At 41.1% G+C, this 24,495-nt stretch overlaps 1 protein-coding gene across 3 annotated transcripts in view; it reads left to right on the plus strand.

Moving 5' to 3' along the window:
* The first annotated feature begins 292 nt into the window (after window positions 1-292).
* The window catches only part of myo5c (myosin VC), a 99,150-nt gene continuing 74,947 nt past the window's right edge, over window positions 293-24,495 (plus strand). Inside the window, exons 1-7 of one of the 3 annotated variants that reach the window (XM_041175247.1) lie at window positions 300-509; window positions 11,711-11,872; window positions 12,459-12,569; window positions 14,472-14,643; window positions 14,750-14,894; window positions 17,169-17,325; window positions 19,009-19,152. In XM_041175247.1, coding sequence (XP_041031181.1) covers window positions 14,589-14,643; window positions 14,750-14,894; window positions 17,169-17,325; window positions 19,009-19,152 — 501 coding nt within the window. In that variant the 5' untranslated portion in view covers window positions 300-509; window positions 11,711-11,872; window positions 12,459-12,569; window positions 14,472-14,588. Of the gene's footprint in view, window positions 510-11,710; window positions 11,873-12,458; window positions 12,570-14,471; window positions 14,644-14,749; window positions 14,895-17,168; window positions 17,326-19,008; window positions 19,153-24,495 lie in introns of all 3 variants that reach the window. The other 2 variants (XM_041175245.1, XM_041175246.1) reach the window with 2 other exon arrangements.

Below are 24,495 nucleotides of genomic sequence, written 5' to 3' on the forward strand. Positions count from 1 at the left end.
CTCGCGTTGGACGATGTGAAAAAATGTATTTTTTTTGTTGAAAAACGATGTATTGTAATTTAAAAATGAAACACAGAAGCTAAAAACGTTAATTGCAAAAGGGATCCGGATCAGTTTAAAAAGCCAAGATTGATTGATTTTTCTCACTGCCTAATTGCACCCAGGCGGAATTTTTCTACCTGACTGCCCACTATTTGTTTCTCTTAGAAGTTGTTTCAGACACTCCCTCGTCACGAGGTGCCTCTGGAGTGGGTTAGAGAGGCAGAAAGTGCAAAGTCCGAGTTGGTGTGTGTACATAACAGGTGGGACGTGCTAAGAGGCAGACAGGGAGTGAGTGAATGATAGAGAGAGAGAGGGGGGACAGAGAGGAGCTGAGAAGAAAAGTAGTTGCAGGAGGCAACAATGGGAGCTGGCGTTCATTCCCCTACCGTGAGTAACTGCAGTGTTGAGAGCTCCGGCAGTCACTGAGGCAACGCATCCCCATGGCGGTGGCTGAACTGTACACTAAGGTATCTCCGTAACTGGCTCATTCTCCACAGCAATTTCTTCATGCGCCTGTTGGTAGGAACTATTCCACCCAGCCCCTGCTGCTAATCTAAAATAACTATATATTATGTACAGTTATTAGCACTTTTAAGAAACAATGTAGAATTTGCTTCCAAGTGAACATTGCCAAGTTGTGGCTGTGGAATGAATGCCTCCAGCAAAAGGCCATATCGAACCGGATTTGTAAAGTCGCCTTATCATATTCGGTCGTGTTAGCCCACTGAATGCAGTGATTTTAACCGTTTAGTATTTCTACCGGGCTCTACCAGTGTAACTAGGTGCAGGTTTGCGACATTTTTCACGTGTGTTTTGCGCTGCTTGGGGTTTGGGAGTATTTGTACAGGAGGTGGAAAGTCACACACCGTTCAGAAATATGACATCAACTGGCTCCACTAACAGGATATAGCTCTGTACGCTTGCCCAGGATGGATGAAAGCCGATTCTACCCTCCCTACGGAAATAGCTTTTCTTCCGAGGGGAATGAAAATATTGTCCCCGCTGTTGAAATGTCCAGCTTTTGTGTTGCATTGTGTGACTGGCTGGCAGCAGACAAAAAAAAAACCAGGATGAAACAGGTGCACTGTTCCTCATGCCAATACCCTGGGCTGTTTGAAAGTGTCCTAAAAAAATAAAATAGCAATGTACTCCAAGCTCTTCAGCGGACATAGGATACTGTGAAATCTGTTTCCTAGTTACTGCATAAATCTGACAAACATTGTATGGAACATGGGAATAGGCCTTTGAGCTCATTCACCATTCAATTAGATGATGATGGATCTGTTCCTCTAATTTACCTCCGTAGCCCCAATAGCTTTACCCAATAAAAATCCTACTTCTCTCAGTCTCCAAAGTTCCAATTTCCCGAACATCCAAACACTTTTGGGGGACAATTCCAGAATTCTACTACCCTTTGGAAAAAATGCTTCTTGGTCTCTGTCCTGAATGACTCAGCTTTAATTTTCAGATGATGTTCTCCTTGTTCTGGATTCCCCTATGAGAGGAACCCATTTCTCTATATTTACCCTACTGAACCCTTTCAACATTTTGCTCACCCATCAATTTTCTAAACTCAAGGGAATACAAACAAGGCTAATGCAACCTTTCCTCATAATTTAACTCTCTTAAGTCCCAGTATCATCCTAGTCAATCTGCACTGCACCCACTCCAACGCTAATATACATTTTCTGAGGTTTAGCGCTTAAAACTAGATACTGTACTCCAGATGGAACCTGACCAAGGCCCTGTACAAATAAAGCATCGTTTCCTTCCCTTTGTATTACGTTTTCCATTTTGATTGATTGTTGAGCCTGTCTACTAATTTTAAGTTATTCCTAATAACACAAATAGTTAAAGACAAAACAAGACAGAGACTCTCTTCTCTGGAGGCAACCATTGAGCAGTGTACTCTTAAGGATATTGTTCCAGGTCAATTGTTTTTTCTAATCTGGTAGCTCTTGTGTCAGAAGTAACAAAGCCTTGGTCTTTGGTTTATCCTGTGTTATCTACTAACCAACATAAATTATACCTTTTAAAAGCTTCCAAAGCTTGGGACTTTGAGGACTTTTTTTATTTGTTCATGGATGTGAGCATCACTGGCAAGCCCAACATGTGTTGCCCATTCCTAATTATTGTTAAGAAAGTGATGGTGAGCTGTTTTCTTGAACTGTTGCAGTCCATGTAGTACAGGTACATCCACAGTGTTGTAAGGGAGGGAGTTCCAGGATTTTGACTAAATGAAGATGAAAACGATGATATAGTTCCAAACCAGGATGGTATGTGAATTGGAGGGGAGCTTGCTGGTGGTGGTGACTGCATGCATATGCTGCTCTTGTCCTTCTAGGTGGTAGAGGTCGCAGGTTTGAAAGGTGTTGTCAAAGGAATCTTAGCGAGTTGCTGTAGTGCATCTTGTACATGGTGCACACTGCTGTCACTCTGCGCTGATGGCAGAGAAAGTGAATGTTTATGGTGCTGGCTGCTTTACCCTGGATGACATCAAGCTTCTTGAGTGCTGTTGGAGCTACAGTCATTCAGGCAAGTGAAGTTCAATCACGCTCCTGACTTGTGCCTTGTAGAGTTAGGAGATGAGTTACTTGCTGCAGAATTCCCAGCCTCTGACCTGCTCTTGCAGTCACAATTTATATGGCTGGTTCACTTCAGCTTCTGCTCAATGGTAACCTTAGGATCAGAATGGTGAAGGATTTGGATATCTAAGGGAAGATGGTTAGATCCTCTTTTGCTCATGCCTGGCACTTATGTAGCACAAATGCATCTTGCCACTCATCAGCCCAAGCCTGTATGTTGTCCAGCTCTTGCAGCATGTGTGCATGGATGAATCAGTATCTAAGGAGTTCTGGATTGTGCTCAACCATGTGTAGTCATCAGCAAACATCCCCACTTCTGACCTGATGATGGGCCTAGGTCACTACCCTGAAGAACTGCTGCAGTGATGTCCTGGAGCCAAAATGATCGGCCTCCAACAACCACAGCCATTTTCCTTTGTGCTAGGTCCATAAGAAAATTTGGTTTATAATGACCCTAATTTTGAAGTCTTACTTTTTCTGTTATCCCAATACAGGATACAATTAAACCTCATATTTTCATTTGGCAGCCATATTGAGGCATGTAGTTGGATTCAGTAGTGCAGTAATGCTATACTACAAGAAGGATAAAAGAGATGTATTCTTTATTTGCCTTCTACATATCAATGAACAAATGGTCATCCAAACAGGAGAGATGGAAAACATGACATGGTTGCACTCTGTCATCTGAAGCACTAGTCAAATCATTTATTTTCAGGAGTGCGCCCTTGTCAGATGGTACAAGAAATGGATGCAGGTGACAGATGGAAGAACCTCTAATATCCCAGCTTGATTGCAGCATTTCTGTCTTCCTGCCCTTAAGGAGTTCACAAACTAATTGCTTACTATGGAGTTGCTTCTGAACATTCCCTATAACCTTAATCAACAGAGAGGCCCAACAGAGAAGGAGTGCCTGCTTGAGTGACTCCACGGAAAAACTGATATTGAGAAACACAAAGTTTGCATCTATGATACTTGGGATGGCACAGCCTGGGCTTTGAACTCATCCTAAAATAAATAAAAGGTCTGTTTTCAGTTTTCCCTTTCCTTCATTCTTGGTTCAAAAGTTCTACACTTTAATTGCTATTCAAATTATTTCAGTAAAAATTTCCTTGGCCCACACTTTTCCTTTGCTGTGTGGATTTGACTCATCCACTTTATGGCCAGTGGACCTCACTCCACACTGATCTCTGCTGCACCCTGCTCATTGCACCTCACTTGCTTCCAGGCTTAATTCCTCATAACATTTAAGAAGTATTTAGGTGAGCACTTGAAATGCTATAGAATACAGGGCTACCGACCAAGTGCTGGAAAATGGGATTAGAATAGATAGGTACATGATGGCCGGTGCCAACACGATAGACCGAAGGGCTGTATAACTCTATGACACAATGGCTCCTCTCTTAAAGTTTCCTCTTCTCATTGCTGTTTCTCACAGTTTTGAATGGAACTGCTGTTTGCAGCTGCATAATTAGCAACTGTCCTGGGTTCTACCTCGGGAATTGAAGAGCTTCTGGCTCTGGATATTGTAGAAATGAAGTGGAATTATTTTCAGATTAAAGCAAAATACTGCGGATGCTGGAAATCTGAAACAGAAACAAAAATAGCTGGAAGAACTCAGCAGGTCTGACAGCATCTGCGGAGAGGAACACAGTTAACGTTTCGAGTCCGAATGACTCTTCATCAGAGTTCTGGACTCAACGTTAACTGTATTCCTCCCCGCAGATGCTATCAGACCTGCTGAGTTCTTCCAGCTATTTTTGTTTAATCTCAGATTAGTTCATCTTCCTACCCAGATGCGTAGACTTTTGTTACTGACCAAGAATTCTTGGGGGATAAATTGGACCCTGCTGCACTGATTGTTTCATGATGTTGTCTCCCACGCCCCAAGGGTGGCTGAAAAATGGTTTGATCCCAAATTTGTTCATCCATCTAAAAGCAGGCATTGTGCCCTTTACAAATCCAAATGAGGCTCCTAAAGCCTATCCTTGGACCCCTTTTCTAAATTGGATGACAGAGTGGAACAGATGCTGGATTGTTCCGCTCAGGAATCTTCAGGGGTCCCTGTAGCCAACAAAATGATAAGTAAGTTTTCTTCACTTTGTTTTAGGGCCCAATGAAGGAGGAGAGTCCTCCTGGTTTCACAGTTCTCCTGAGTGTCACTGTTGGCCCGTAATTGCCCAACTCCCGTTCTCCACTACCCTCCTCCCAATACATTTGAAATGGGCAAGTTGCATCTGGAAGTGCAATAATTACCAGAAGCTCACTCAAATAATTTAAATGAGACCTAATTTAGGACATACCTTGGGTTTCCCAGTCCAAGTGCCGTTGGTTATAAGGCCAAAAACAGGCTGCAACCAGTCTCTACTTCCTTTGTAAAGAAGGATTTTACTTCACTGTCATGACATGACATGGACAACCTGCCAATCTTAAACCTCAGTAGCAGCAATAGGCTTCCTCTGGAACATATCGTGGATCAACAGTGCCATGTATCTCTAACAAGTCACAAATGACATCCTCTGTGATTGTGACAGTGGCTTTTCCTCTTGGCTTCTTTGCAGTCGTTGACCTGATTGACCATCCTGCTGCATTGCCTCCCCTCCATTATCCAGCTCAGTTGTTTGATTCCAATCTTTCCTACCTGACTGTAGCCAAAACATTTTCAGTCATGGCTTCTCTTGTCATCCTTGCACCTTTACCTCTAGATTCCTCCAAGGATCTATCTTCTTCCTCATCTATGTAATGTTTCTTAGCAACATAATTCGCAGATAATGCGTGAGCTGCCATATGTACAATGACAGCCTCCAACTGTTGCTTTCCACCACCAGCTGAGAGTGCTCCATTGCCGTTGTTATGTCAGGTTGTTCATCTGATGTCCAGCCTTTGGCGAACAGCAGTTTCCTCCAGTTAAACACGGGGGAGGGGGGGGACCAACACTGTTATATTCCTTCCCCACTGCAAACTCCATACTTTTGCTACCATCTCCTGTTTCCCAGCCACCCTTTGAGGTTGAACCAGACCATTTGCAGTCTTGGCTTCCTATTCATTGTTGAGGTGAGTTTCCAACTTCATATCCTCTCCATCATAAAAATTGCTGACTTCTACCTGGATAACATTGCCTGCATCCACTTCTACCTCAGCCCATCAACTGCTGAAACCCTCATCCACGCCTTTGTTAACTCCAGATGGGCTAGTATAGTGCTCGCTTGGCTGGCCTGCCAACCTCCAATGTCTGCAAACTTCAGCTCATTCAAAACGCTGCTTCCTGTATCCAATCTCACAACACTCAGACTAATTTGTACTCTTGCTATAAGTATTGTGCCATCATGTCCTTAATCTTGCTTATGAGGATTCCATCTTTGTATTGCCACATTGAGTCACTTCACACAAGTCTGTGAAGGTCATGATGTTGCATGATGCGCCAGTGTCTATCTGACACTACTTGTTCACCTGATACACTCCTTCTGTGATCATCATTGTAACAGTCACAAACCATTTATCCTCTATAAACCTGACAGAACCAACCTGTTTTATCATGTATAATTCTTCATCAGACTCTCCGGCTGATATCTCTCCAGTGGCTACCTGTATAGGCTTGTTTTTTTTTCTCGCTAAACACTTTTGTGCGAAATGATTCTGCTTCTTGCAGTTAAAACACTGCTTTCCTTGCACTGGGCAGTCCTTCTTTTCCTTTTTATGATGTCCTCCACAACATTTGCATCCTGCCCTTTGTCACCGATTGCTCTACTCTTTTGGCCTGTAATGTCTCTCAGCATAATGTACCTCCTGGTCTGCTCTACCAGACATGTGCTCTTGCTGGCGTTTTACAAATTCTACAGTTTTACTCACATCTATCGCTTTCCTGAGTGTAAGTTTCTCCTCTTTCAATAAACTTGCTCTCATTGAGGGGTCTTGTATGCCTAAGACTAATCTATCTTTAATGGGATCATCTTTTGGCTATCCAGATTCTCATGATTCTGCAGTCACATACTGATCTATGGTTTTCTTTTCACCTTGAGCTCTGGTGTGGAATACATAGCATTCATAAGTTATTTCCACTCGAGGTTCAAAGCGCTCATTCAAGGCTTTCAAAATCTCTGCCATCTGTTTTCTTTGTTCATCGGTTAGGTTTAGGGTGGTATGCAATTTGTAGCAGTCCCCCTCCCGCAGTATTAGAAGTGTGGCTACTCTGATCAGTTCTGGCTTGTTAATTAATTCTGTTGCTAGCTCATAGTTTTGCCATTGCAAATGGGAAAACAGCTAATTCTGTCACATATCACTTTTCATTTCTACTGGAGAAGGGAATGGAAAATTTGCTGCCACATTCACTCACTCAGAATTTTATTTGCAGCCATCGGTATGCTTGCTTTTCCTTGTTTTTTAGCAGCTTGTTGCAGATTGAACGTTTCTGTGTGCCTTTCTGAACTGTGTCTTCTCTGCAACATTTCCAGAGTTTCAAAACACTATTTTAATCCTACTTCTGGCACCATTTTTCATGCTTAAGGATGACAGTGCTTTCTTAGTGAAAGGTCTTTATTGGACTGATCTGGGATGGCAGCCAACAGAGCTTCCCTCATGGCAGAGGTCACATGACTACAGCAAGTCAGCTAGGACATGTTGTACTATTGCATTTCAAAACCCAAATATCCCTAAAACCCACCCCTTTGATAAAACCTTTGACCAGTTATCCTAATATCACATTCTTGGGTCAGTGTCAATTTATTTCTGGTTAGACATCTGTGAAGTGCCTTAGGAAGTTTTTCTACATTAAAGGCACCAAGATTGCACAGTGAACTTGGTTGCCTTCTTGATGCCCTCCAGAATGATAGCTTTCATTCTGCCACTTATAGACACTGTAATTAGATAATCATGTAAACAGTAATACAGAGGGGATAACACAAAAGGATGGAGTAAGAAAGACAGTTACAAGAAGAAATACATTTTCATGCACAATCTACAGGAGATAAACTATGTTAAAATATTGTGTTTCATAGTGTAATACTCCGGTCATTATAAGACTCTGCATTTCTGACTCATCATGAGTAACGCCACGAGAGATTCACTAATTACAAAATGCTTATAAAAAAGAAATTGTTTAGAAAGTAGAATGCTTACTTAGCAATTCGTGACTTAAACTTCTTTTTCTGAATTTCACTGGATTTATCGAAGATTAATACTAAATAATTGCAACTAATTATTAAACTGAATTGAAATTTCGAGACAAACGAATGTAATTTTTGTGCAAAATATGTTATGCACTGGTACATTGTTTTACCTTCATGCTTCTTTATCTATTAATACTTTAGAATATCCAATCTGGGTAGAACCTTAAACCTTCAAAGCTTGGTAATTTTGGTATTTTATGAGTTCTCGGTAGGTTCCATAAGTGTAATAAACAGTTGAAACAGCGTATCATCGGTTGCCTAATGTATGTAATGGCATCTGTCTCAGTTTAAAGAGCCAAATGTAAAGATCAGAAAACAGCAGCTGCGTCTTTTCCCATTGCTTCAGATTCCTTTTATTTAAATAAAGACAAATAGTAACCATAGCAAAATGAATGTTAGAATCAAACAACCTGAAAGCTGGTCCAGATAGTAAAACCTGCAATGTAGAGCTGGCTACAAGCAGTCTATGTAGATATCTTACGTATCAATACAAGTTTAAGTTTGAGTTGCTACCTTATAGTTTGAAAACAACCACTGGAATCCAAAAATAATTAACTAAATGAAGCTCTTTGGGATGTTTGGGTGCTGTCTATTTCTCTGCTGATTTCTATATAACATTTTAATGGGGAGGGTATGGAGTGGCACAATTTGACATGTTCATACAGCGAATGTGCATCAAGTTTATCCAAGTTTATGGGTATATAATTAATTTAACTGTACATTGAGTTTGATATTAATTGTGCTAATTAAACCTGTGATCTACAACAGGACTTAAGTTTTCATCAATGTGCAAGGTAAAATTTAGACTAATTGCTGATTAGCTCTTAAATAAATTAAGGAAAAAGCAACATCTAGAAAATCTTGATGTAAGTATCCTAATGCTGGAAAAACTGAAAGACTTTTTTGTACAATGATAAATTGCCTGGTAAGTTATCATTATAAGGATGATTCATGTTACACATAAATATCCCAAACTTCAAAAGGTGAGTGGATAAATGTGAGAAGGGAATCAAGATATGACTATACCCAACCCTGATATCTGGAAAGGTCATCAACTCAGCCCCACCTTGCTACAAGAAAATGCAGCCAGTCAGAAACCACTCATGCAGAGTATCCGTCATTAAAAGCTGTCATTCTTTTTTCCCAACCAGGCACATGATGTCACCAAAGGTTTAAGACAACTAATTAAATTAATTCATATATTCGCAAATACCATTTGAACTAAGAGTGCATATCTAACCACATATGCAAAGCCATGCAAATTTAGCAATAAAATTTCAGGACAAGTAAATGCATCAGGTAAAACAAACTGAGCATAAAATGTATATGTATTTGTAATCAGAATGATGAAAATCTAATCTGTTTGCAGTAATTGTTGTGGCCTACATATTCTTAAACTCACCATTTATTATTGTTGTGTTACAGCTTTGTTCCATCATTTGCTAATTGATCAATGCAACACATCAGATGATTGTGTGGGCAGATATTGTTTCAACTTGGTTAACCTCTGCCATTATTGTGTGAAAGTGAAATAATGTTGGCAACCAAGGAATGATTTGTTTCTATTTAGTCAGAATGTTTTAGAAGTTTGGGGGACAGTTTTAAACCTCTTGGCCTGTCGACCACAGGGCCTTCCCAACCACCTCGCTTCCCCCCATCCCCTCTCCAGCCACATCGGTTCATCCTTAGTGTTTTGGTGTGGTCGAAATCAACAATGATCTACACTGTTTGAACCTAGCTTTAGATAGATTTTTTCCAAAGCCACAAAGGCCACAAAAAAAGTTCTTAAAAATAATTAATCAATCAAAGGACTCTGCATGACTTGGGGGGAATTAAAGACAAGTAGTTGTTTGGCTGAGACCTTTGCATAAACATCCCATGCCATTCCCCAGTGTCCCGATATTAATTACTGCTTGGGTAGTAATTACGATAGGTGAAAGAGAGATTTTGATGGACGCTAAAAGATTCCGATTTCAACAGTAATAGTGAAAGTAAGAGAACTCAGAAAAGTGCACAGATTAGATTAACAATAACAGTTAAATAAACCACACATATTTACTTTGAATATTTGCATGTAATAACTGTTGCATTCTGGATTAATAATCTAAACTTAATTTGAGGCTCTACAGAGCCTCTGATGATAGATGCTAGCATTGGGTAAGTTCCAATCCCAGCACCAAGTTCTATAATATAACATTTAGCTTTAGGTAGATGATATTGGGTGATTTCTGAAACCAGCTCAAGCATTTCTCCTGTACGTATCAGAATCAAATGGGCTTCAATATTTAGCATAGATCAGCTACAAGAATTAATGGATGTTGGGGAATCTCTGTTCTAAAATGTAGATACCAGCTTTTCCTTCTCACTGAAGAAGTCAGTGACTTAACATGGCAAGCTTTGGTAATTAAGGTTATGTTTTTTCTACTGCGCTGGTGCTTCTAATGGTGAATAAAGCCATGCTGCAATCTTAGAGGAGATGTAAGGATGAATAATATTAAATAGTACCCAACAGAGAAAATCAGGGAGGACCTGAACGTTAGATGAACCTCTGGAAATACGAGGAGAATGTAAGATACTGAGCCATGTGGCATTACCTTTGCTTCCTGTAACTTTGAGGAATTGCAGGGAAGCTGTAACTCCATAATAGAATGTAGTCTAAGTCCATAAACCATGTCATCCTTGTTGCATACAACTGTGAGAAGAGGAAGTGATAACATAAAAAATATATGCTAAATTTAAGGAACACCCATACTCAGAATAGAACACACTGGTACTTAAGGAGGGAGTTAACCACATTGTTAAGAAATAAATCATGTGATTGTTTATAAAAGGTGTATACAGTAAACTTAATGAAATGTGGAGAATGTAGGAGCATCTGGATATTCTACAAGGTAAATTGTTACATCATTCTGTTGGGACTAAATATCTAGAGCCATGTCTCACTGGAAGTCGACAAAGAACAAACCTTGATTTTTGGCCTGGTTGGGTTAGACTTTCTTCATACCAGTAGTTTGGTACCAATACAAAATGGTTTTGGGTGTACTTCAAAACAAAGGTACAAGCAGCAAGATTACTTGGGATTTCAGGTCAATGAATCTGTTATCTTTTATTTATTCATGGGATATGGGCAAGACCATAATTTATTGCCCATCCCTCAAAAGGGTGGGGGTGAGCCTCCCTCTTGAGCCGCTGCAGTCCATTTGCTGTGAGTACTCCCACAGCACTGTTAGGTAGGAAGTTCGAGGATTTTAACCCAGTAGTGGCGATATATTTCCAGGTCGGGATATGTGTGACTTGGAGGGGAACTTGCAGGTGATGGTGTTCCCATGTACCCGCTGTCCTTATTCTTGGCAGTAGAGGTTGCAGATTTGGGGGGTGCATTTACATTAAAGCAAAGGCTATTGGACCACATCCAATCAGTCGTCTCAAAAGGTGCCCAAGAAGTTTTGAGTCTTTTTTCAAGTTTTCATATGTAATTTTTTAAAGTAAGGCCTGTGATCTCCTAAAATAAAAAAAAATTAATGGCCTGAGAAAGGAACAATGTGCATTAAAATAGGCACATGCAGAGATGCCGTCTGGCTTGGTAGAATGCAACTCAGAATGAAGTGTAGTCAATATTATAATTAATCAGATGAGTTACGCTTTATAGATAGTTGTGTGGTATATGTAACATAATGGTACTACAGTATTAGATTGTGGAGGTGGTGTATGTAGTGCTAAGATTAGCAGTCCTGAAATTCAGGTGAATAGATTGGGCAGATGCTTGAGGAATAATGTTTTAAATTGTTTTTTGAGATACATAGGGAAATAACAGATTGCTTTCCCTTTGTTGGGACTCTGGGGGTAAAGTCATAGCAGATATTAACACAGTTGTTATGACCAGGTTAGGAGGGGTGACTGACTCCTCTCTTTGTCCCACAGTAGCTGCTGGTACTTGGGTTTCTCACTGGAGCAGTTGTGGCTGGCTGATTCGCTTTTCTCTTGGAGATACTGGTGTCGATTCAGAATCCTGTTTTAAAAACTCTTGGATCGCAGCAATGAGGTCTTCTGTTGGGTGTACATATCACAAACAATTCCGTTTTGGTGAGCGTGGTTTCAGAGAAAAGGAGAGGAGTTATGGCATTTTCCCCTTCTGTTCCTGTGGCAGTCTCAATCTGACAGTTCAAATCCACTATATTTTAAACCCAAGATCTGGTTCACATGAACTCTCTCTGGTTTCAATCTGAGCTTTTCTTAGCCACTGCCTCTGAAAGCTCCATAGATTCTGCTTCCTTCGCAAATGCAGCGTAGTAGCTGCTGTAGGTCTGTGTGCTTTGCTTAGCGAAAGCGTTCCTTCCAAAATGTTCACAAGCTGATGACATTTTATATATGTTCAGCCGATAACATTGTAAATTAATAGCCTATATAACACATTTTCGTAACACAATATTACATAATCTCAGGCAAAAATCCCATTTTAACAATAGTAATGGTAATACTTTCCATTCTCTACACTTGGTTAGTCCACTGCTAGAAACACAGGAGCGCTAGCAACAGTTTATATTTATAAAGCACCTTTGACAGAGTAGTTGACCCAAGTTGCATTCCAATAATAGAAGAATATGGAACATGTTGAGAGTGTCTGATGCATTTTAACAGAAAACATGGCTTTATTTACTCTGTTTCATAGTACAATAGTGTTTGGATTCCTGACCCTGATGAAGTCTGGCAGTCAGCGGAGATCACCAAGGACTATAAGAAGGGATCTGATGTACTACTTCTGCAGCTAGAAGATGGCACTGTAAGTTGACAAAGAAATATGTGATTGGTTTTATTCTATTTTCAGATAGCTTGCAAAGTAATTTGCCTAAAGTGTTCTCATTAGATGTTTGCACTATGTGGTGCTGTGTAGTGCCAGCCATGGCTTAATTGATAGCGCTCTTGCTGCTGAGTCCTAAGGTTGTGATGGGTTCAAGTCCCATTCCAGGATTTGAGCTCAGAAATAAAAGCTGACACCCCAGGTGCAGTGCTGAGGAGATGCTGCACGGTCAGAGGTGCGATCTGTTGGATGAGATGTTAAACAGGGGCCCTGTCTTCCCCCTTGGGTGTATGTAAAAGATCCCATGGCATTATTTCAGAGAACAGCAGGGGAGTTCTCCCTCGTATCCTGACCAAAATTTATCCCTTAATCAACATCACAAAAACAGATTGTTGGGTCATTATCAGATTGCTGTTTGGGGAAGCTTGCTGTGTACAAATTAGCTGTTTGAAAGCCTAGTTTTAACACACAATTTTGGTCCTAAGTGCTGGTAATCATAATTTGAATTTACCTGGAGGCACCAAAACAGGGACTGCAGGTTCCGCACCTGATTAGACACAATTTTCGTGGAGCAGTGCAGGTGAGCTCCACCCAACCATTTCCACGGAAGGTGTGGACTGTGCTGACCAACACACAGCAGCATGGCCAGGATTCTCCCCCTGTCAAGGGGGAGGTTGAAGAGCCGGCGTGTGGAGGCGCGCCCCCAATCGGTTGGGAAGCTGACTGCCACCCATGATCGGCTCCGCTGCACGATTTCACACGGGCGGGCCAGTTAAGGCCCAGCGCTACCTGTGCAGGAGAGTGGAGGAGGGAGATCGGACCTGGTGCGCAAAAGAGCACTTCAATCTCCCTGAGGCACGGACTCTGCCACATGAAATGGGACATGTTTTTAATTCCAAAATAAAGTTTTTATTTTGTGTTTATTTGCTTTAGGAAACCTCAGCCCGCTCGTGGATGAGGTTTCCTAAAAAATGTAAAGGCTGCTTAGCGCCTGCCCGCCAACCATAAGATTGGACGGGCAGCGTAAATTTGATTTTAATTAGCTTGTTAACGGCCATAATAGATCTTAATAGGCAGCCAACTCTGGTGCGTGCCCGCCGAATGAAATATCGCATGTCATATTACGCTCGGGTGTGCCGCGCACACACCCACACGCCAAAGGTAAAATTCTACCCCATGAAGCAAGTTAGACAGTAAGATTCTGATATATCACACATTTTGCTGTTTATATTGCAGTTTAAGTTTATTGAAATATACCAAAAACACTGAAGCAGGGTCTGATCATTTAACAGACAGTTTAATTATGAGTCCAAACCATGTACAGCATTTTATCCAATACGTAAATATGCAGTTACCAGTCAAGCGAGTTATTCCTCCAGCTCTCTCTTATATGAGTTAAGTCTTTTACATGCGTAGACAATGTAGGCGGAAACTTAGTTCAGGTGTTTTAGTTTCTAATTTAGGCACCCAAGACCATCAGCTAACGTGAATGGCTGTGTTTATTTTGAATATCAGTGCCCCACGTAATGCTGACATTAATAATTAGAAATATTTTAGAAATTCTTTGTAACCTATTAACTTATTGTAAAGATTAATTTCCGTTCCATTCAGTGAGAAATGGATCTTTTATTTCCTTGCTCATTATAATCACTTGAATTGTAAATAGCTCCTATTACTTTTCCTGACATGTCTGATGTCTGTGTACTCGCTGTCATGATGTAGCTCACAGAAACAAAATTTGGATCTGATATAAATGGTGCCCATATAATACTATTGCAGCTTAGAGACGCTTGTATCATGCAAAATAAGTAAAAAAATAAGTAAATAAGTAATTTCTTCCGCCATTGCACACCCTGCCTTTCTCATTTAATTTGAACATTTTAGGAATTGGAATATCCGATTGATCCAGTTAAGACACTACTGCCACCTCTACGGAACCCTGATATACTCGTGGGTGAAAATGACCTCACAGCGCTCAGCTATCTGCATGAGCCAGCAGTTATGCATAACCTCAAAGTGCGTTTTGTGGATTCCAAACTCATCTACACCTATTGTGGTATGAAATGAAGCCACATAACACAACACCATTTTGGAAATTTTCACTTACTTGATTGTTTTAGATAATGATAACTGTTGGTACTGATTTTTGTTTTTAATTTTAGGTATTATTCTTGTGGCTATAAACCCATACAAAGAGATACCAATCTATGGAGATGCCATCATCCATGCCTACAGTGGGCAGAATATGGGCGATATGGATCCTCATATCTTTGCAGTGGCTGAAGAAGCTTACAAACAAATGGCCAGGTCAATTTTTCCAACCCATTGATTCAGCATAAGTGTAGGATACTTATCTGTGAGCAGTAGTTTCACATATAAATTTGTTGTATAGCATATATTCCACTAATATCATCTACATTTTGCTACCAAAAACTGTAGTGATATTTAAATGAAAGCTCAGGTTATATGCAAGAAACAAGAATTAATTTGTAATACTACATCTCACCTTATACAGTCTGATTTTCCTGTGTCACAATACTTATTTTTTGGTGCTTAGCTGCATTGTATTATGATATTTACTTCTCCAGCTTGGTAGCAGGCTGTCTGCAGCCTGTGGTGTGGTTAATCACACCATTCTCCTGCAGTGTCTCTCCTCTGCTGTCTAGTCGGGTGGGACTTTCCTCTTTTGGTTCCACTCTTATCAATCCAGTAGCAACCAGATAATCTTGGGCAATAGCCACCCCCCCTCCCCCCAAACCCCAGCCTCTGGAATCCCCTAAGGATCTATCGTTGACCCTATCCTATTTCTCAACTGCATGTTGCCGCTCAGTGTCATCATCAGAAAGCAAAATGTCAGGTTCCGCTTGTATGCTGATTGCAACCAGCCCAACTTCACCACCAATTCTCCAATCCCTCCACTCCCTCTGTGTTGGCAAGCTGCTTGTCTGACATCCAGTCATGGATGAGCCTAGCTTTCCTGTAATGAGACATTCAGAAGACCAAAGCCATTGTCTTCAGCAGCTGCCACAAACTCTATTCCATAGCTACCAATCCCATCGCTCTGCCTGGCCACTGTCTCAGGATAACCAGTCTGTTTGGAGCGTTTGTTTCCTATTTGACTCTGGACTTAGCTTCTGGTTGCATATATCCTCTCCATCATAAAAGCTACTTCTACCTCCATAATATCAGCTATTTCTGATCCTCCCTCAGTCCATCTGCTGCTGAAACCCTCATCCAAGCTCCTGTTACCTCCAGATTAACTATTCCAATGCTCTCCTGGCTGTTTCTCATCCTCCATCCTCCATAAACCCCTTCATCCAAAACTCTGCTGCCTTTATTGTAAGATGCTCTCATCATGTACACATAGGGTCAGGTTTTAGTTTAATCTAATTTGATTAAGATTTTTGATTTATTTTTTTTTAAAATGGATTGTGGATTTATGCTGGTGCTGGAAATAGTGAAATGGTTAAACTTGTTCATTTCCAGGATTGCTTAAATGTTTAACATGTCTGAATTCAATTTAATTAACCGTGCTGTTTAGCTTCTGCTGAACGTGACTGTTGACTTCTTTCTGTTGCCACAAAGTGACTTGAAATAGAAGAAAATATAAAAAATTGTTATAGAAAAAGGGAATAGTAGGGCCAAGATAATTCATTGTATGCTTAGATGGTTTAAAAAAAAGTTGGCATCGGCTATTTTACAGGGACTACTGCATTTATGGGGGGCTTATTCACAATGATTGTTAGCAGGATATAATGAATCATCTAGGATAGTGTGCATGACTAGAGGTCTATAAAATTCTTGACCTTTCTGTTAAAATTTGTAGAAAGTGTCAGGATCAAAAGGATTGATGAATATTGCATTTCTACCCAGGTGAAGAAAAGGGATAATTTTGTTAATTTATCTATATGTCTGCTGCTTAAAGATATTGCTACATTTCTATATGTACTGTTCTTAAAGGAGCATTAACCCATTTATTTGATGCACCTGTATATAAGTAGTACAGACAGAAACTGAGAGAGGTTGTCAAGGATTTATGCATGAACTTCACCAATCACAATTTTTACTCTAGCAAGTTGTTAGAGAGTAAGGTCTTTTTAAAATATTAATAAAACAAGTTTACATTTTTTTTGTAAAAACATATGCTATTTGCTAATTGCATGTAGGGAGCATCTAGCATCTGTAGTTTGTTCCATCATAATCTGTGGGAACCATTTGATAATCTCATGCTAGGTCTATGGTACATAAGCAGTCCTGTGATAAAAATGGTATTACATGATAAAGAAACCAACTATTGACTAAAATTTTATTGTGATGTAGTTCTTAAATCAAAAAACTTTGCTTATTATATGAAATTAGAATGAGGTCATTGCTAATTGTGAAGCTAATTGAAAATAGCATTAAATTATGCTGCTAATGCTACAATTTTGCCCATAGATTGTATTAGTTTTGTTCTTTAATTTGTTAATTTGTTCATCAAAAGATAATAGATGGTTTTATTTTTAGTTATAACTAAATTAGATTAAGGTGCATTAAAAAAACTATTGCACAATGTCTTCTTCCTCTGTCTCCTAATGTTAGGAAGAATAGAAACCAGTCTATTATCGTAAGTGGAGAGTCGGGTGCAGGGAAGACCGTATCTGCTCGATATGCTATGAGGTACTTTGCCACCGTTAGTAAGTCCAGTAGCAAGGCTTGTGTAGAAGATAAAGTCCTTGCATCAAACCCTATAACAGAGGTAAGAAGCAACAAAGCAGCCTCTAGTAGTTCAGAAAGGTAATACCTGGGAAATCACTCGGAAGAAATTATGAAGCATGAAACTTGTGTAACCTAACCATTCTCCCCATCTCACTCATCACAGCATTGGAATTGCTCCATGCTATCTTTTTTATTTCCTTATATGGGATATGGGCATCATTGGCAAAGCCAGCATTTGTTGCCCCTCCCTAATTGCCCTTGCTAGGCTTGCTAGGCCATTTCAGAGGGCAGTTAAGAGTCATTGCTGTGGATCTGGAGTCACAACTAAGGATGGCCGATTTCCTCTCCTAAAGGTCATTAGTGAACCAGATGAGTTCTCGACAATCATTGACAGTTTCATAGACACCATTACTGAGACTAGCTTAAACTTCTGTATTTTGATTAATTGAATTTAAATTCCACCAGCTGCCATGGTGGGATTTGAGCTATGTCCCCCAGAACATTAGTCTTGACCTTGATTACTTGCCCAGTGACATTACCATTATGCCGCTGCGTCCCCTATTGTCATTGATATGCACTAATCCAATTTTTTGAAATGTTATTTTAGCTAACTTTTTATGCAATCAGGAGTTATTGGTGTTAATTTCAATAATCTGTATAATCCATGTGCCTGCTGTCCAGTGTTAGTCAACCTTGGAGCAAGTGATTATATTACTTGAGCAGGTTCCTCACATAGGAAAAGATATTCCCCCCTGATTGGGGGGGGCAGGGACGGGCGCGAACCCGATTGGCCCCCCTCCCCCCCCCCCATCGGGTGTGCGCTGCCATTTTATGTGGGTGGGCCAATTAAGGCAATTTCCCGCATGTGCGCGAAAGAGCCCCAAAATCTCCCTGAGGCGCGGAAGAACCTCAGGGAGATCAGTTTAAGTTCCAGAATATTTAATAAGGGTGAAAAAAAAATTTTAAGGACATGTCCCCTCATGTAAAACTGTCACATGAGCTGGGATACGTCCATTAACTTTTTCAAAAATTCTTATTTAAATAATAAACCTTCATGAAACTTCATCCCGCCCTTAAGGTTCGACAGGCGACATTCTTAACAACTTTAATTACTTTGTTAATGGCCTTAATAGGCCATTGATAGTTCGGCGGGCGCACAGCTGAACAGACAATCGAAATGACGAGCGTGGTGATGTCAAGATGCCCGTCTGACATCACCGCGTGTCATTTTACCCATCGATCAGCAGGCCCCGCCCCCATTCGCTGAAGGGAAAACTCTTCCCATAGCCTATGTTTAGGATGTATTACATAAAACTAGCTCCCTCAATATATATTGTAGCTAAATTACTTAAAAAGAAGCATACTGTCTACTTTTAATTCAAAGTAGCTTTTCCAGTGTGAAAATGTTTTTAATTATCCAGTATATATTAAGCAATTTTTAATTATACGTTTTTGCATAATTGGAATTAACTGTAAACTTCAAATAGGGAATTATCATAAATGAAAATTGTTATATTGACATTCTTTAATTTGTAAACGTTGATGTCTTAATTCAAGCATTCGGTTAATGAAATGAAGAAATAAAGTTTCCACAAATCCAAATTCTCTTAAAACTTATACCACCAATGTTTTTCAATAGACATTTAATAGGTGGTTTGATTGCAGGGTCACCAAATGCATCTTCTGCCTCAGGATTGCTGTACCAATGTGTCTTTGTTTCCAGGCAATTGGAAATGCAAAGACAACACGAAATGACAATAGCAGCCGTTTTGGTAAATACACTGAGATCAGTTTTGATAGCCGGTATCGAATCATTGGTGCAAATATGAGAACATACCTTCTGGAAAAGTCAAGGGTGGTGTTTCAGGTAAGAATCACATCAGGTAAAGGGAAATATTGTGGTTCTAAAACATGTTCACGTGTGTTGCCTTCTCTGTTGTATTCTGTTAGATGCAATTACATTTGCCATTCTTTTTATTTCAACAATTCAACTATTGTTATTCACTCTGCACCGCATCATACTTGTTTATATTCCGCAAAATAATTCAGAAATAGTATACTGTTGAACTGGTAGTCACATGCACTTCCTCTAAGAATTGGCAGATCCCATTGCGAGCCGCAGTGACCACATCTGCAGCAAGTGTTGGTTGCTGGAGGAACTCTGGCTCAGAATTGATGAGCTGGAGTCCAAGCTCCAGATGCTGCAGCACATCCGCGAGGGGGAGAGTTACCTGGATGCTTTGTATCAGGAGGCAGTCACACCTGGTAGATTAAGTACCTCAAATTCGGTCAGTGATCAGGGTCAGCAGGATGTGACTGCAAGTGAGGCAGGTAGAGGGATCCTGTGTTCAGGAACAGAGGAGCCTCAGCTCTTGACCTTGTCCAACAGGTATGAGGTATTTGCTCCCTGTGTGGATGAGGAACAGGGCTGTAGGGAGGATGAGCCAGCTGACCACGGCACCGTGGGACAGGAGGCCATTCAAGAGGGGGGAGCAAAAAGACAAGTGGTAGTTGTAGGGGATTCTGTAATTAGGGGAATTGATAGCATCCTTTGTAAACAGGATCGAAGGTGCCGCATGGTATGTTGCCTGCCCGGTGCCAGGATGAGGGACATCTCTGAGCGGCTTGAAAGGATATTGGAGAGGGAGGGGGAGGATCCAGTTGTTGTGGTCCACATCGGGACAAATAACATAGGTAAGACTAGGAAAGAGGACCCATTTGGGGATTATCAGGAACTAGGAACTAAATTAAAGAACAGGTCCTTAAGGGTTATAATCTCCGGATTACTACCCGAGCCATGTGCAAATTGGCATAGGGACGCGAGAATAAGGGAAGTAAACACGTGGCTAAAGGAGTGGTGTGGGAAAGAGGGGTTCCATTTCGTGGGGCACTGGCATCAGTATTGGAACAGGAGGGATCTGTACCGTTGGGACGGTCTCCACCTGAACCAATCTGGGACCAAACCAATCTGGGACCAATGTTCTAGCGAAAAGGGTAAATAGGGTGGTCAACAGGACTTTAAGCTAGAAAGTGGGGGCGGTGGGGGGGTAAAACTCCAAGAAGTATGACTAATGGGAAACAAAGCAGCAGGTTAGCATGTGGGGGGTGGGGGGTGGATTCAACTTCATGGAAAATTATGAAAAAACTGAAAAGAAAGGAGGGTCCAGGAGAGGCTATTAAAGTCTCCAGAACACAAAATAGGACAGAGCGTTTGGAAAGGGCTAGGAATCTAACTTCAAGCACATCGGATAAAGGGATGACAATGAGAAAGGGGACGGGAAATACAGGACTGAAGGTGTTGTATCTGAATGCACGCAGTATATGAAATAAGGTAAATGAGCTTGTGGCGCAGATTGAAATTGGCAGGTATGATGTGGTGGGCATCACGGAGACATGGCTGCAAGGGGATCAGGACTGGGAGCTAAATATCCAAGGATATACATCCTATCGAAAAGATAGGCAGGTTGGCAGAAGGGGTGGGGTTGCTTTGTTAGTAAGAAATTAAATTAAATCGATAGCAAGAAACGAAGTAGGGTCAGATGATGGAGAATCTGTGTGGGTAGAGTTGAGGAACCGCAAAGGCAAAAAAACCATAATGGGAGTTATGTACAGGCCTCCGAACAGTAGTCAGGATGTGGGGCACAAGATACACCAGGAGGTAGAAAAGGCGTGTAAGAAAGGCAAGGTTACAGTGATCATGGGGGATTTCAATATGCAGGTAGACTGGGAAAATCAGGTTGGTAGTGGATCCCAAGAAAAGGAATTTGTGGAATGTCTACGAGATGGCTTTTTGGAGAAGCTTGTGGTGGAGCCCACTAGGGAACAGGCAATTCTAGATTTAGTGATGTGTAATGAGGCAGATTTGATAAGGGAGCTTAAGGTGAAGGAACCCTTAGGAGGAAGTGACCATAATATGATAGAATTTACCCTGCAATTTGAGAGGAAAAAGCTGGAATCAGATGTAACGGTATTACAGTTGAATAAAGGCAACTACAGAGGCATGAGGGAGGAGCTGGCCAGAATTGACTGGGAGATGAGCCTAGCAGGAAAGACAGTGGAACAGCAATGGCAGGAGTTTCTGGGAGTAATTTGGGAGACACAGCAAAAATTCATCCCTAGGAAGAAGAAGCATACTAAAGGGAGGACGAGGCAACCATCGCTGACAACGGAAGTCAGGGACAGCATAAAAGCTAAAGAGAAAGCATACAATGCGGCGAAGAGCAGTGGGAAACCAGGGGATTGGGAAGCCTACAAAGACCAACAGAGGACAACTAAAAAAGAAATAAGGAGGGAGAAGATTAAATATGAGGGTAAACTAGCCAGTAATATAAAAGAAGATTGCAAGAGTTTTTTTTAAAATATATAAAGGGTAAGAGAGAGGCAAAAGTGCTAGGAAAACTGAAAGGTCTGAAGGTGGATAAATCACCTAGACCAAATAGATTACACCCCAGAGTTCTGAAGGAGATAGCTGAAGAGATAGTGGAGGCGTTAGTGGTGATCTTTCAGGAATCACTGGAGTCAGGGAGGGTCCCAGAGGACTGGAAAATCGCTAATGTAACCCCCCTGTTTAAGAAGGGACTGAGGCAAAAGATGGGAAATTACAGGCTGATTAGCCTGACCTCGGTCGTTGGTAAGATTTTAGAGTCCATTATTAAGGATGAGATTTCAGAATACTTGGAAGTGCATGGTAAAATCGGGCAAAGTCAGCATGGTTTCATCAAGGGTAGGTCATGCCTGACAAATCTGTTAGAATTCTTTGAGGAGGTAATGAGTAGGTTAGACAAAGGAGAGCCAATGGATATTATCTACTTGGACTTCCAGAAGGCCTTTGACAAGGTGCCGCACAGGAGGCTGCTCAGTAAGATAAGAGCCCATGGTGTTAGAGGCAAGGTACTAGCATGGATAGAAGATTGGCTGTCTGGCAGGAGGCAGAGAGTGGGGATAAGGGGGCCCTTCTCAGGATGGCTGGTGACTAGTGGAGTTCCGCAGGGGTCAGTGTTGGGACCACAACTTTTCACTTTATACATTAATGATCTAGATGAAGGAACTGAGGGAATTCTGGCTAAGTTTGCAGATGATACAAAGATAGGTGGAGGGACAGGTAGTATTGAGGAGGCGGGGAGGCTGCAGAAGGATTTGGACAGGTTAGGAGAATGGGCAAAGAAGTGGCAGATGGAATACAACGTGGCAAAGTGTGAGGTCATGCACTTTGGTAGGAAGAATAGAGGCATAGACTATTTTCTAAATGGGGAGAGAATTCAGAAATCTGGAGTGCAAAGTGACTTGGGAATCCTAGTCCAGGATTCTCTTAAGGTTAAATTGTAGGTTGATTGTAGGTTGAGTCAATAGTTAGGAAGGCAAATGCAATGTTGGCATTTATTTCGAGAGGACTAGAATATAAAAGCAGGGATGTGCTGCTGAGACTTTATAAGGCTCTGGTCAGACCACATTTAGAATATTGTGAGCAATTTTGGGCCCCGTATCTCAGGAAGGATGTGCTGGCCCTGGAGAGGGTCCAGAGGAGGTTCATGAGAACGATCCCAGGAATGAAAGGCTTAACATATGAAGAACGTTTGAGGACACTGGGTCTATACTCGATGGGGTTTAGAAGGATGAGGGGGGGATCTGATTGAAACTTACAGAATACTGAAAGGCCTGGATAGAGTGGACGTGGGGAAGATGTTTCCATTAGTAGGAGAGACTAGGACCTGAGGGCACAGCCTCAGAGTAAAGGGAAGACCTTTTAGAACAGAGATGAGGAGAAACTTCTTTAGCCAGAGAGTGATGAATCTATGGAATTCATTGCCACAGAAGGCTGTGGAGGCGAGGTCATTGAATGTATTTAAGACCGAGATAGATAGATTCTTGATTGGTGAGGGGATCAAAGGTTACGGGGAGAAGGTGGGAGAATGGGGTTGAGAAACTTATCAGCCATGATTGAATGGTGGAGCAGACTCGATGGGCTGAATGGCCTAATTTCTGCTCCTGTCTTATGGTGTTATGTTCTTAATTATTAGATGATCACTGGCCCAGTATTTGTGGTGGCAATGACTGCAAAACTGTGAGCATTTTGCATCATTATGATCATTGTTACTGAAACTGACAGTAACTTCCAGAATCTGCACATGTACAGGATAACACAGAAATCCAGCATTCACTGTTGATGATTCTACACTTCCCTAGATGGTGCGCTCTTAAGCTTCCCACCCGCTCACCAACACCCGCTCCTAGCAGCAATCAATCAAAATCAATTGAATTGACAGGAACATCCACTCATGTGCTGCTACTCTTGCATTAAAAACCCTTGAAAACATTGCATCTTGCTGAATGATCTGTAACTGAGTTTTTAACAGTGCGCTAACATTGTAATTAATGCTAAACACCCTCCCTAGCCTGCAAAGGTAATTTTATATTTGTGGAATATCAGATCATTCCATTATGTTTTGAAAAATATCTACATATTTTAAAAAAGATGTGTTTTTTGAAACAGGTTTATCCTTTATTTTAGCTTCCATCTTAATCCAATCAGAATCATTTCACTATTGGAAAATTTAAATTGAAAGTGAAAGGTAGTGGGTGTTTTTAACTTGCTGTTTTGCAGCGTGGGAATACTTCAATGTGATTGGCTGTTTACCTCCCTGCTGACACCACTGCTGCTGCTTGTCAAGAGGTTCCCTTGACTTGGTGCCAGATTAAAACTGCGCTTGGGAGAGGGGAAAACTTGGCCACAGAAATTGCTAGATTTTCTTTGTGGGCAGTTTTATTCCAGGTCAGTAACAAGTGCCCTTGCTCTGCCATTGACCCCAAAATCCAAGCCATTATTTCAATGCCCGCCCATCCCCATGCCTTAGTCAAGGACATTGAGGCAGATTCTAGTGACTCAGGTGATCGATTAGATAGATCAACTTTAAAACAAAATAGAATGAAGAAGGTTGCTTTCGAAAGTGAACTCAAATATGGCTGAAAAGGGAAACATGTTGCCAAAGCTTTTTTGACTTGCAGTCATCAGGACAAATGCAAGAATGCCAAATTTCAAGCAATCACAACAATTTATACTACAGGAGAAAAGCGTGCTGATTGGTTGGCAATTTGACTCTGATTGGCTGAGGTGTTGCCAAAGACAAAGCAACAGAGAAAATATAGGCTCAGATAATTCAAAAAAAAAAGTTCAAGACTTGAGCACCCTCTTTTATTTTCAGGGAATGCAAAG

The sequence above is a fragment of the Carcharodon carcharias genome, chromosome 26, assembly GCF_017639515.1.
Source record: "Carcharodon carcharias isolate sCarCar2 chromosome 26, sCarCar2.pri, whole genome shotgun sequence".
NCBI lineage: Eukaryota > Metazoa > Chordata > Chondrichthyes > Lamniformes > Lamnidae > Carcharodon > Carcharodon carcharias.